The 14195-nt window shown below is 37.3% G+C and overlaps 1 protein-coding gene across 3 annotated transcripts in view; it reads right to left on the bottom strand.

The window, feature by feature from the left end:
• Positions 1-13870, bottom strand: part of RAB6A (RAB6A, member RAS oncogene family) — an 88912-nt gene extending 75042 nt beyond the window's left edge. For all 3 annotated transcript variants that reach the window (XM_044668118.1, XM_044668116.1, XM_044668117.1), the window contains exon 1: positions 13672-13870. In XM_044668118.1, the coding sequence (XP_044524053.1) occupies positions 13672-13741 (70 nt within the window). In that variant the 5' untranslated portion in view covers positions 13742-13870. The remainder of the gene's footprint in view (positions 1-13671) is intronic.
• Positions 13871-14195: the final 325 nt, after the last annotated feature.

Raw genomic sequence — 14195 nt, forward strand, 5'->3', positions numbered from 1 at the left:
CACCAACAGTGTATCAGTGTCCCCATTTTTCTACATTCCCTCTAACATTTGTCATTCTGCCCTTTTGTCAGTTTTGTGAGATATCTCAGAATTGTTTTGGTTTACATTTCTCTAATCAATGGTGATTTAGAACATTTTTTCATATACCTACGTATGATGATCCAAGTGATTTTTTAAATTAGTGCTTCTGGCATGGCATTTGTGGCTATATTTGACCTGAAGAACATTCTAGTAAAGCTGATTCGGAAATAATGAGATACCTACAAAGGAAAGAAGCAAGTAAAGGAAAAAGGAGCTAATAGTCAAATATCAATATAGTGCCCTATTTACAGCAAAGCTTAGAACAAAATGTGAAGGGGGCAGCTGGGTAGCTCAGTGGATTGAGAGTCAGGCTTAGAGACGAGAGGTCCTGGGTTCAAATCCGGCCTCAGACACTTCCCAGCTGTGTGACCCTGGCCAGGTCACTTGACCCCCATTGCCTAGCCCTTACCACTCTTCTGCCTTGGAGCCAATACATAGTATTGACTCCAAGCCGGAAGGTAAGGGTTTAAAAAAAAAAAAAGAAAAGAAAGAACAAAATATGAGCAGCCACCAAATAGTCAACTAAACTAAAATGCTACTTACCCTATAGAACTTCTTTATAAAATACTAAGTGAATTAATAATATTGTTTAAATAAGAAATATTGCTAACTTTATGTCCCTGGCAATAGCTTAACTTGCACTGTCAAATAAGTGAATTTTGTGCTGTACTAAACAAGATGCAACTCTGAGTAGAATTGGACTGGCTATTCTAGAAAACAATTAGGAATTCTATATAATCATATACAAGAAGTTATTAAACTATGAATATTGGGGCAGCTGGGTAGCTCAGTGGATTTAGAGTCAGGCCTAGAGACAGGAGGTCCTGGGTTCAAATCCGGCCTCAGACACTTCCCAGCTGGGTGACCCTGGGCAAGTCACTTGACCCCCATTGCCCACCCTTACCACTCTTCTACCTAGGAGCCAATACACAGAAGTTAAGGGTTTAAAAAAAAAAACTATGAATATCCTTTGATCCAGTGATATTAGGTCTATGCCCCAAGAGATCAAAGGAATAGGAAAAAGATACCTCCTATGTACAAAAACATTTATGTTGGCTCTTTTTGTGGTAGCAAAGAACAAGAAATTGAGGGTTGTGCATCAATACCATAGGACATGTGCAGTGTATTATATACATGTTTTGTTGTTATTGTGTTAAGGGCAGCTATTTACTTGACACAAACTTCATTTGTCCTAATGATTTATGAAATTTAATCTAATATTGTTGTCATGTAAGAAATTATATAGGAGGCCTTTGGGGAGCCACCGTCAGCTTGTATATGGGAGAGGGGGAATGATTGTGGGCATGGAGAATCCACAGGATATTTCTGAGAAACTCAACTGGGGCCATGGTTTCTACAACATTATTCCAGCCAATGGTGGCTCTTCAGTGTTGCATTAGTGATCAACAGCTTTTAGGCCAATTGCTTCCCTTTGTTCATCCATTTTTGGCCTGGTCCACAAGCTCTGGCCTGCATGGTTATGCCTATGGACAGGTTTTCCTCTGTTCCAGAGTCATACCTGATGCTATCTATGACATTCCAGTGATGCAGCAAAATGTAGATACTTATCTACTGAATATCAATATAGTGCCCTATTACAACAAATCATATTAGAGTCACTTTTCTTCAGATTATAGTCTATAGTGAAGAAGACATGTCTTCCAATGGAAAGAATACTGAGCACACACAGCCTGTACTGAGAATAAGTCAACTGGATGCAGTGGGACTAAACAAAGTCCTGGAACAATTAGTTTAGTCCCAGTCTACTCATTGTTTTCATGGATTTAAAGCCAGGGCTCTTAGACCAGTTTGAACCTAAGGTAAAACTACTTTAGTAGCTTTTCTTATGGAGATTCATCATTTATTCCAAGAATGCCACTGTGGAACAGTTAATTATGTCCAAAAATGATTTTTCCTCATATTCTTATTTCTGATAAACTCAGAAATAAGAGCCATTAAGTAAACACAAAAAAAGTTATGAAATGCTATTTGTACAGTGGAAGAAAGATGGCTAGATGAAAGATAAAGTGCTTTATTCCAAAACCACCGGGGCAGCTGGGTAGCTCAGTGTAGTGAGAGTCAGGCCTAGAGACGGGAGGTCCTAGGTTCAAACCCGGCCTCAGCCACTTCCCAGCTGTGTGACCCTGGGCAAGTCACTTGACCCCCATTGCCCACCCTTACTAATCTTCCACCTATGAGACAATACACCGAAGTACAAGGGTTTAAAAAACAAAACAAAACAAAACAAAACAAAACCACCATTTACATGATCCTATAAAATCAAATAGTTTATTGTTGGGACTCTGGAATAAGAAGTTTGGTTAATTTTCAGATTTTTCTTCAAAAAGGAACACTGACAGAGTATCTATTAGATATCCTATTTGCATTCTGCACACCCCAAAACATTCTGTAAGTTGGCTTTGAGCATATGAATAGGGATCTTTTGGGAGACAGTTTGACAAAATTTGTGGTCTTTCTCTTCCCCTTATTAATATCCAAAATGAAAGGTTGAAAGCCGAGTTGCTATCTTAATGTATCCCTACCACAAGTGTTCCTAACAATAATGATACATTAGCTACCCAGGGCAAAAAAAACATTCCCTTTGTGAAAAAGGCCCACTATGCTCCATACCGTATGTTGTGTACATGAGTTCTGCTATTACTGTGTTAAAAGCACCTACTTGTTTGAAATGTTCTTCAATTGTCAGCACAGAGGTATAGAGTCCACAGCTACTTAAGAGACTGAATGTTGAAGTGAATGCTCCTTAGAAACTGAATCCACCTTCTTTAAACAAAATAGGTAATACTTAAGAATTTATGTCAGAATCACTATTTCAAGCCTTTCTGAAGACGTGATTAAGACACTACTCCCAAGAAGCTATATTATATCAAATTTATTATGTAAATTCTTACAAAATAATTCTACACCTTAATATCATCAATTTGAACTTCAAAAAATATATATAAACTGGGTTTCAGAGAAACCTGAAGATCTGTACAAACTAATAGAGTGAAGTAAAAAGAACAAGAAGAATAATTTATACGACAGTAATTCTGTAAAAATAAAACCACTTTGAAAGATTTAAGAACTCTGATCAATCCATTAGCCAACCAATGACTCAGGAAGATTCATGATAAATTATGCTTCCCACCTCCTGAAAGAGGTGATGGATTCAGAGTGCAGATTAAGATATGTATAGGTATACATATGAGAATACAGATAAAAGAATTTTTTTAAAAGATACAAAGTAATAATTTAAAATTTTTCTCTACTCAAACCTCACTTCTTTAGGTATTTTATAAATTTCACTACAATGAGTTTGGGATTTGATATTCTGCCCAAAGACAAATAGGTGCCCTCTCTCTGTTTTACTCTAGGAAACTGATCTTTGTACTAAAACATTGTTGTTAGCAATAGTTTTATTTTTGCCCTTCCTTCTATTCAAAGGCCATAACTCACATTTCTTATTGCATAGGTTTGGAAAACATTTTCCTTACAGCAATGAGATGGGTAATGCAATCATCCCCATTTGATGGATAATAAAAACTGAGGCGGAGTTAAGAGACTTGCCTAAAGATCACAAGGAAAATGTGAGAATAGCAAAGAAATGTTCAATGTAAGGTTCTAGGCCGCTTTGGACAGCCTTCATCTAAGATAAATTATTCAGAAAAGGAAGATATAAAGCATGATAAATTTTATTTTTAAATATAGAAGAGAAGTTTATAGAAAGCTTTCATTTACAAAGCTCTTTCTTCTTACAACATATGAGGAAAACTGCAATTATTACTGCTGCCAATTAATTGATGAGACATCTGAAGTTCAGAAGGAATGAGTGGCTTTCCCAAGGTTTCATATTCTGTATGTGTTGAGCTAAACCCAGAGTTTAAGATTCCAAGCCCAACGCTATTCCCACAATACCCATTGTCTCTCTATGTATCTATGGAGAGATATACATAAATGGTACCTCTCCATAGATACATTAAAAAAAAGAAAACATTAATGCACAAGGGATTCACAGAGAGGAACATGTTCCAGGCAAGTGAATTATTGTGCTTAGTGATGATTGGGGATAGTCAGAAACTGTAATGGAATGCTACCATGAGCAAAGCTCTGTGGAGTTAGGATGATAGATATGAAAACAGATATGGAAGATTCTGACCTCAAAGAGCTTACAATCTAAAGGAAGGAAGAGGAGAAATAACATGCATACATGTAACTATGATAGAAAAGTGAGCGAAATAAATGCAAAGAGGCGGGCCAGGTAAAGTGCTATCGAGAAGAAAAGTTTCTCATAGAAGTTGGAAACTTCTCAGCTGATATATTACACAATCACATAAATAACTTCTGGGTTAAAAAGTTTTTACTTGAACTTTCTATATTATCTTTTGTATAGTCGATTAAAAAATTCCTTTTAGTCAAAAAATTTGACTTATAGTAATTTGTAGCTACTCAGATGACTTGCAGTAGGAGGCTACCATCACTCCGACCTAATCAATTTTACCTAACTTTCCTGAAATTATGGTTTTTAAAAAGGTTATAAAAATGATTATTTATTATTTCTATATTCAAGTTTCATATTCCTGTGCAACCAAACATAATGCAAACTATAATGACCTCTGAAACTTTAGCCCCTACTCATATACCAACCTCTACATAAGTCCACTAGAACACTATAATACAAATAAAACAAGCTATCAGCAAGATCTAATAAAGATTTATCTTGAGGTAAATAAGCAATATTTTTATGGAAGCTATTAAGGGATACAACTTCACTGCCAATTATTTAATTCTACAGATCACAAATGAAAATAATGAAAAAAGCTAATGTCACCATTACCATCCATTAATAAAGACAGACTGTCCTGTATAAGAAAGATAGTAGCGCTCTTGTGCTCTGTCCAACTTTTACCAAAATATTCTTAACAAAGTGGGGTACATCTTGCCTGGAGGAACTGTTAAACAAAATGTGGTATATCTTCAGCTGGGGTGGCATCTTCGTTTATTGGCATCACATTGGGAGCTGGACAACTTCAAAAGGAGGATAACCAAGAAAACCTCCAGACCATGTTATTCAAGGTTCAGTTGAAGGAATTGGGGATATTAAATCTCAAAGACAATTACATAGAGCTTGATCATTCCAAATACTTGGTGTCATAAATAAGAAAGGTTAAACTTGTACTTGACCCAAAGGATAGGATTAAGAAATGGGAAGAATTTACAAAGAAGCAAATTTAAGCTTGATATAAGGAAAAAGGCTTGCTAGCAATTAGAACTATTTAAAAAAAAAAAAAAAGGAGAGGAAGCTTCCTGATTCAGGAGAAATGAAGGTCCTCTCACTAAAAGTCTTCACAAGAAAGCTGGATATGCATGTTGCAGAGGGAAATCTTGCTCAGACATGGGTTGATCTAGATGGCTTGTGATGTTCCTTCCAATTCTGTGACTGAGTGTAGGGATACTTATACTTCTATCTGTACTCTTGAGAGTAAACCTGAAATTCATCTCTCTTTGTAATGAAAAATGTTCTCAACCCAATTCATCTCTTTTTGTAATGAAAAATGTTCTCTGCCAGATTCAGTTAACACTCCTCACAGTTATTAAACTATTCTTTCGTTTGCAATAAGACTTTTGTTGATTGTCTAGCTTACCTTTTGAGATTCCCTAGCTTAGAATAGCTGTACTTGAAACATAAATTCTAATTTTTTACCAAAAGCTTATCATAGTAAGATATGCAATACAATACAAGATTACATATGAAGAGAACTTTAGAGAAAATCTTTAATATTTATCTTCCTCAGGTGCAATACAAGAAAGGCTAACATTGAATCCACTCTAGTATTATTAAATAAGTACATGTCTTGGTGTGTACTGCTGCAACATATTGCCAATGATTACATTTAAGATGTGAAAGATATCAGAAATATGAATGAGCAAAAAATGGCCTTGTCATGTAGTAAGGGCAATGGAGAGAGGACCTCCACATGTTTAGTAAACTCTGTTAAAGGAGCCTGAAGAGTAGTTGTAGAAGAAGCAGGAAAGCAAGATCACAAAAACCTAGAGGAAAGAGTGTTTTGACAGTGTTAAAGTTTGCAGAGAGGACAAGGAGTTTAGCCACAAAAGAAAAGAGAATCCATAGTTAGAAGGAATGGATTTTTTTAAGGATGGGGAAGACATGGTCATGTTTCTGGTCATGAGAGAAGCAGCCAGAAAGTAGACAATGAAATCAGAGTGGGGAATAATATAAAGGGAAATCTAAAGAGATGTGAGAAAGTATCTTGCCCACCACCCTTTGTGAGAGGGCGAAGGAAAATAATGCAAGGCTTTTTGATGTATTGGTTAGTTTTACTATACTTCCCCCATTCTCCATCTTACTTAATTATTTACTTATTGCTGACATTCTGGAGATTTATGCTTCTAGGAGAGATACTTCTCCCAGGGATATGGTGGAAAATGTTTGTTATTCAGTTGTTTCAGTTGTGTCCAACTCTTCGTGAACCCATTTGTAGTTTTCTTGGCAGAGATATTGAAGTGTTTGAATTAAGGTTTGCCATTTCCTTCTCCAACTCATTTTACAGATGAAGAAACTGAGGCAAAGAGGGTAAAGTAACTCTTGCCCAGAGTCACATAGCTATTAAGTTTCTGAGGGTGAATTTGAACTCAGGTTCTCTCAATTTCACGTCAAGCACTCTGCTTCACCACTTAGCTGTCTCAGTGGAAATTGTAGAAAATATAAAAACAAGTTATTAATTTTTTTAAAAAGTTAATTGACATTCTTAGTGAACTTGAGATGTAATGTTAAGAGACTGCGCAATAACTATTTATATATCCAAATTACAGTGAAACAGTATTTCAATAAGTTAATTTCATTTTCAATTTAATAGTATCGAAAAAGTAGTATATGAAAGAGCCTTTAATAAACGTTTACAGAACTCTAAAATTTAAAATAAGTAAAAAATAAAGAAGTGATCAAGTAAAACGATCATGGGAAAAAAAAAGAAAGAAAACCAACAGTAAAATATCTAAGCACATGTTGGCTAATATTCCTAAGCATGCAAATTAATCCAAAGAAAGAGTTTTAGCAAATTTTAACAAATGCACCAAAATATTGTTACAATTTCAAAGATGAATCCAAACCAAAATATAAAATAAAACTGCAAATACTTATTCTAAAAAATTCACAAGTCATCAATTTAATTAGTCTATGCAGAAATTTATAATTCTATTGCAGTTAATGGTTTCAATTCAAAACAAAAGTAGCAGTCAGTGGTTTCCCTCAAATTGGCTTTTCTTGGTTCTCCTACCTTTGCACTTTCCACTTCCTTCTCTTGCTTCCTGACAAGGGGTTTTCCAAAGTTCTATATCCTTGATCATCCCCTATTTTCTCTTTATATTCAATCCCTTCAACTCTACTTGTACCTATGACTTAACCATATAGAGGTCACAAAACCAGAACACTGAGGTTAGGCAGAAGTTCAGAATTCCAATTCAGCTCCATATTTTACAGATGAGGAAAGAGATGAAGTATACTATGTCCATCAGAGGTTAGACTTGTCCATAAACATTTTGATAACAAATTCAGTCCTCCACTATATCACACTGCATTGTCTTTAAGTCAACAGTCAAGAAACATTTATTAAATATCTATCATGTGCCAGGCACCGCACTAAACTGAAGGGGATACAAATACTGCTCCCCCAAAAGTCCTTGTACTCAAGGATCTTACAATCTGATCGGAGAAGACAAAACATAAAAGCTCAAAGGGTAGGGAAGTAGTGATGAGATAGAGTGTAGCAGGCCATTTGAAATACCAGACTTGATCACAGCAAATACAGAGTTGGGTATCAGACTATATTGGGAAGAACCACATCTGCTTTGGCTACCCTACCTTCTGACCGACTTTTTCACCTGGCTTCAGGAAGCTTGTTATTGGGATCATTTCATCATCTTGTAAGCCCTAATAAGCCTTGGTATTCCATCTCATAACTACCCTCTGCCTCTCTGACTAAAGGTTGGGGCCATGACCATCAAGCATCTCATTTCTCACCTCACCAAACCTTGGGAATTCTGATGTCTTCTCCCATTATATTGTAAATACTTTGAGTGTAGGGACCTTTTGGGGGGGTACCTCTTTATCAGAGCCTGGGGGAAAACTAGAGAAAGTGGAGGATGATATCAAAAGGTTAATAAAGAAATTGGGAGAAAAGGAACTTCACACCGAAATACCTCAACTTTTTCAGTGAGAGTCCAAATCCTCCCTGAGAAAAGGGGGACAGGGGGAAGGGGGGTGACGAACAAGTATAAGAGGCTTGAGTAGTTAGAAGGCCTGGCATTGCTTCTGAATGAAGTGAAATAGAGAATCAATTTGTTATTGTCCAGTTGTGTCTGACACTTTGTGACCCCACCCAATTTGGGGTTTTCTTGGCAAAGACACTAGAGTGATTTGCCATTTCCTTCTCCAGATCATTTTACAGATTAGGAAACTGAGGTAAACAGAGTTAAGTGACTTGCCCAGAGTCACACAGCTAATGTCTGAGACTGAATTTCAACTTGGGAAAATGAGTTCCTGACCCCAGCCCAGCACTCTATCCACTGCACCACCTAGCTGAAATCAAATAGAGGGAAATAAAAGGGTTATCTTGTTACAGGGAGGATCCAGTGGTAGCTGGATAACATGAATTTATGATTTATCCAATCAAAAAGGCTATGTGACTTGCTCTAGCTCCTTTCTGTAATATACAAGTAGGAACAGAAGAGGCAGATGGTGGGAAGATCCAAGGCTGAGCTTTGGCAAGGAGCCACAACTAGTCAAGGGGATGAAGTCAGAATAGTGTTGAGAGAGAGAGAAGAAAGTAAAGTCAAAGCAAGAGTAATGGCCTGAGAAAGTACTAAGAGGTAGAAGAATAGCATAAGAGCAAATAATAGATTTAGGTGGGTCAGACCTAAGAAGAGATGGAATGATATGGAAATTATGATCAGATAGAGAAATGTCAGTTTTTACTTAAAAAAGAGGAACTCTTACAGATAATTATGAGATCCAGTATATGGCCATGCCTATACATGGCTTAGGTAGAACTAAGTAAGTCATAGGATCTATGAGGAATTAAGATATTAGAGATAGGTTTGTAATTTCCTTCCTGTTTTCATTAAAGCTCCAACAAGCAAATCTGGAAAACATTTTTTTTTTAATTCCTTAGTCCCTTTAGTATTTATTGCAAGTGACCTTCCAGTATCAATCTAACACAAACTAATAAACACTGGCTGATCACTTATACAGTACTTTACAAACTTCCCCCTCCCTATGATATTGCAACTTGAAAGAGTTAAAGATGAATAAATAAATGTTAGAAAGGCAAACGACATAAAAATGAGGAAATGCTAAGTTAAAGTACATCATAAATGATTCTCTGCTTCTGCAAAAGTATTGATTCATAAGACATGACATTTGTATGCAGTAGAATTTGTCATAAGCATGACTACAAAACAAGAAAACAGTACAGAAATAAAAAGAGTAAACAACTTGTCCAACAATATGATTTTGGAACAAATAGCATACATTACTAGAGCTTCATTAAATCACACCAACCCCTTACCACTTTTCTGCCTTGGAACCAATACAAAGTATTAATTCTAAGATAGAAGGTACTTTGTCTAATATATACAAAAGTTACCTAAAAATTGCACTGATGACTCTAATGGAATATTAATGCACCATAAGAAATTATTAATAGGAAGAATGAAGGAAGCATGAGATTTCTAAGATTCCTATGAACTAATGCAAAATAATTAGAAGAATATACATACACAATAACTACAACCACATACATGAAAATGACACAAAAAACAGACAAACTGATTATCTGTAATAAATAAATTTAGTTCCAGAGAAGATTGCTCAAAGATGATGAAATCTATTTCCTTCCCCTAAGAACAGTTTGGGGACTGTAGGTATATAATCTTAAATATACTATCAGATTAAATTTACAGTGCTGGTTGTTTTTTGCTCAATTTTTCTAAGTTTGAAAGGAGAATTAAGATACTGGAAAAGAATTATAATGATGACAATGGCAGCTAGCATTTATATAGTACTTACTATGGTCTAGCACTGTGTTAAGCACTTTACAAATATTGTCACATTTGATGCTCACAGCAATCTTTCAGGATTAAGTGTTGTTATTATCCCAATTTTACAGAGCAGGAAACTGAGGTGGGGGAGATGAGGTGGGGAGAGTGATTTGGCCAAGGTCATAGAGCTATTAAGCATCTGAGGCCACGTCTGAATTCAGGTCTTCTTGACTCTAAGCTCAGCATTCTAGCCAGTGTTACCTAGGTGACCCTGGTATTAAAAAAAAAATGCATTTAAAAAACTTTTAAAATAAAAGTTAACTATCTACAATTTCATATACAATTTTAGTCTCTGAAATATAGTACCTGTGATTGCAAAAAAAATTACATTTAAAATGCAGTGTCTACTAAATATCCCATCAGTTCTAGACATCTCTGTAATATCATATAACATACTATATATAGTATCCTAGAAGGAAAAAAGAAACAAAAATGTAGCATTTTTTCTTATCAGGGACAATTACTCTAACAAGTCTCAAATGATTTTTCTAAACTGAATGAAAAAAATCCTAAAGAAACATACCAACACTTGCGTTTTTTTCTTTCCAAGCAAAGACCTATATATTTTGCAAACTATTATCCTCATTATTTATCTATATTATGTCCTTTGTAAACAATGACAGCCAAAAGCCACAAGGTGTCACAGTCATAGACTCAACATTCACAATCTCTTAAGAGAAAGCATAAGTTGGCAACATCTATAAAAGGCTACTTAATTGTATGTTTACTGAGCTACAATATGATAGGAAAACACACTATATTGTAGTATAACATATAAACAAGATAATTAAAAACTGAATTTTGGAATTATCAGACTTAAAAGTAATTGATCATTGCAAAAAAAGTAGAATGGATTCATAAAGCCTTTGAAGTAAATATGCCTTTGAGAACCTAAATGCTTCATGTTAAATGTAAAACTAAGAGCTATATTTTCACCTTAAAATAACACCAAACTTAACATTTCATAATATAAAAAGCATGAGCCTCCAAATAAAAATTCAAAGAATTTAGGCTAAGTTTAAGAATTTTAAGGTCCTAAAATATGCAGTATGAATCCAAACAGTATCATCCCAAAAATTCAGATGAAATCTGCTCATATATTAATTTTAAAAAGACCTATTCTTGAGGCTAAAATTTTTCTTGGAGAAATGTAAACTAATATTTCTTTCACACAAACTACATAGTTTTACATCACACCATGAGGCAAGCAACAGCATTACCAGAGTGGCAAGAAGCATTTTACAATCTGCCCACCAATATTTACTTAAGTAGGTAATTTTACACTTATACAAGTCCTAAAACTGCTATAAAATGGCTCAACCAGGAACTTCATACATTCTATACCAGGTAATTCACCTAAAAACAAGCCTAAACTTGCTTCCTGTAAATTTAAGAGCCAAAGAAGCATTTTCTCTGTTCACTACAGAAGGAAAAACAATAATCTGCCCATAATGAAAAAAAATTATTGATTAGGTTCACAGAATGGGGTTCAAAATTTGACTTTTTTTCAACTGATGCTAATCTATTTTAAGGGAATAGAAATTCCAAATATATGATTCTGAGTGCAAATTATATTTCTGGATTTGGTATTCCAATCTGTCTTCCAGTTTTTTCTATGGCTGATCCAAATCTAGACTCTTAAAAGATAAAAATGGGACAAGTTGACCAATGAAGGAGTAGGTTATATATAATCTTTTTTATCTCCAAATTAAATAATTACCAAGTTCATGCTATAAAAATAAATTATATTGTAAAACTGAAATGGCTCAAAAAGTAATCTTAGAACCAACCACTACAAAATTAAAATCTTATAACTAATTCAGAGAACATGTGCAAACACCAAAAGGAAATCTTGTTTGTGGACTTATTAATACTTAAGACTTAAGCAGTAAGCCACTTAAAATTTCAGCTAAGTATCACTTCTTTAAATTTAAATAACAAGATCATTGATACTATTCTGCTTCATCCCTTCCTATCCTCTCAAAAAATATGTCGGTTAGCTGTGGATTTTTCCCCTAACAGAACTTTGACTCAAATCATCTCTCACAAGAATCCTAAACATATTTAAAATTGGAAAATACTCTAATAGAAATTAATAATTAATGAGTATCCGTAGGGTCCCATAGACAACGGAACCAGACACTGGTTGAAGTCAGGAGGAAAAAAGGGGGAAAAAAGAAAGGTGAGACATTCCAAGTAAAAGGATCGTGACAAGGCAACAAGCTGTATTGGGGAAGAGGGGTAATAAAGCTACCTCAAAATCGTGAGGAAGCAAAGTCAAGAGAAGAATTTTGAGGTTTTTAACGTCCCTGCCTATCCCTTTTGACTTGAAGGAAAAGCAGGGCAGGGCTACTACCTACGAAAACCCCTAACATCACAGCCCAATTCCGGGCGATAACTGCACCAACCCTCCCAACCCCACCCCCTAAGGGGAGAGCAATCCAAAGACATTCCGGCCCCCACCCCATCCTCAGGCACATATATGTGATCCTTACTTCCAAAGGCCAAATGGGGGGAGGGGGGAAGGGGCAACGCCCAGATCCCACTCGGATTCCCGGCTCCTCAGAATAAAGCCTCTACCTTAGGTGGATCAGACAGAGGTTCAGGAGTAGAAGGCCCAATGGGGAGGGCCAAGAGAAACATAGCTAGATAAGACAGACTATAGAAGACTATAGAAGTCGGAAAAGGAAAGGATGGGTGAAGAGCCGAGGTAGTAGTAGAGAGGTGGAGAACAGAGAGGGAAGAATGGGGTAGGGGTCCCAGCAGAAGGAGACAATCTGAGGTTAAAGGATTGGCCCAAACGAAAGAGAGACGTGAAACCCTGAACTGAGAGAAGCACGCAGCCGAGAAGAGTGAGCTAGAGAGCTGGGTTTGTGTCACACACATACATCTTCAAGGTCTGGCAGGACCTTGTAGGAGCTTAAAGCCTGTTTCTGCTTGAAAGAAAAAGGTAAATTCCTCAAGAGCGAAAACAGCCAGGCGGGGGAGAAAACAGGGAGAGGGAAAAGAGCTGGGGAGTGGTAGGACTAGATGGAGCAGCAGGCCCTAGGAGAAGACGGGCAGGGAGGAGGGAGGGGCAGAGGGTGGGAAGGAAAAGGCGAAGGAGAGGAAGAGAGACGAAAGGAAGGAGGGAACAGAGAATGAGACAGAGGGAGAGAATGACAGGGAAGGAGACAATGACAAAGACAGAATTAAAGCGAGAAAATGGGAGCGAGACAATAAATAGAGACAGAATGGGGGAGACAGGAAGGAAAGCCAAGGGAGAGGGTGCGCAGAGTGGAGCTGGGAAGAAGGGAGAGAGGGGTGAGGCAGCGCAGCACCCAGGAATAGGCGTGGGGTGCCGGGACAGCGGCATAGCGAGGAAAAGAAGGCCAAGACGAAGAAGCGCAGCCAGGCAGGCCCCGCAGCGTAGGGCAGCGCAGGGGGCTGTCAGTCGGGGAGGGCGGGGGACGCCACACGTCGCACACTCACCGCTCTGCTCCCCCAAGAACACCAGCTTGAATTTCCTCAAGGGGTTTCCGAAGTCCCCTCCAGCAGACATGATGGAGCCGGAGCCGGAGCCGCCACCTCAGCCCAGGGATCTCCTCGGGCCCCGCGGGCTCCCCGCAGCCCCAGACACGGAGGGCGGAGGAGCGGCAAGGAAGCAGGGGGGTATCCTGCAAAGACGCGGGAGGAGACCGGAAATTAAATCTTAAATGTGAAGGAGAGTATGCCTTCTTCTGCATCAAACTCCAACAATTCTTTGGAAGTAGATAGCATTCTCTGTCATAATTCCTTCAGAATGCTTTTTGTTTTGTTTTTGTTTTTAACTTTCCCAGAGAATTTATTAGACACAGGCCCCTTCCTCCCATCCCATACATGCCCCCTTCTTAAGGGGGAAGAGATTAAGAAGGGATATGGGGGAAGGGCCATTACCCAGAAGGAGAGAAGTCTCCTTCACCATATTGAGGTTTGCCACGTGAGCAAAGAAAACAGCAGCTCTGCTTGCCTTGAAG

The sequence above is a fragment of the Gracilinanus agilis genome, chromosome 3 (genome assembly GCF_016433145.1).
Source record: "Gracilinanus agilis isolate LMUSP501 chromosome 3, AgileGrace, whole genome shotgun sequence".
Lineage (NCBI taxonomy): Eukaryota > Metazoa > Chordata > Mammalia > Didelphimorphia > Didelphidae > Gracilinanus > Gracilinanus agilis.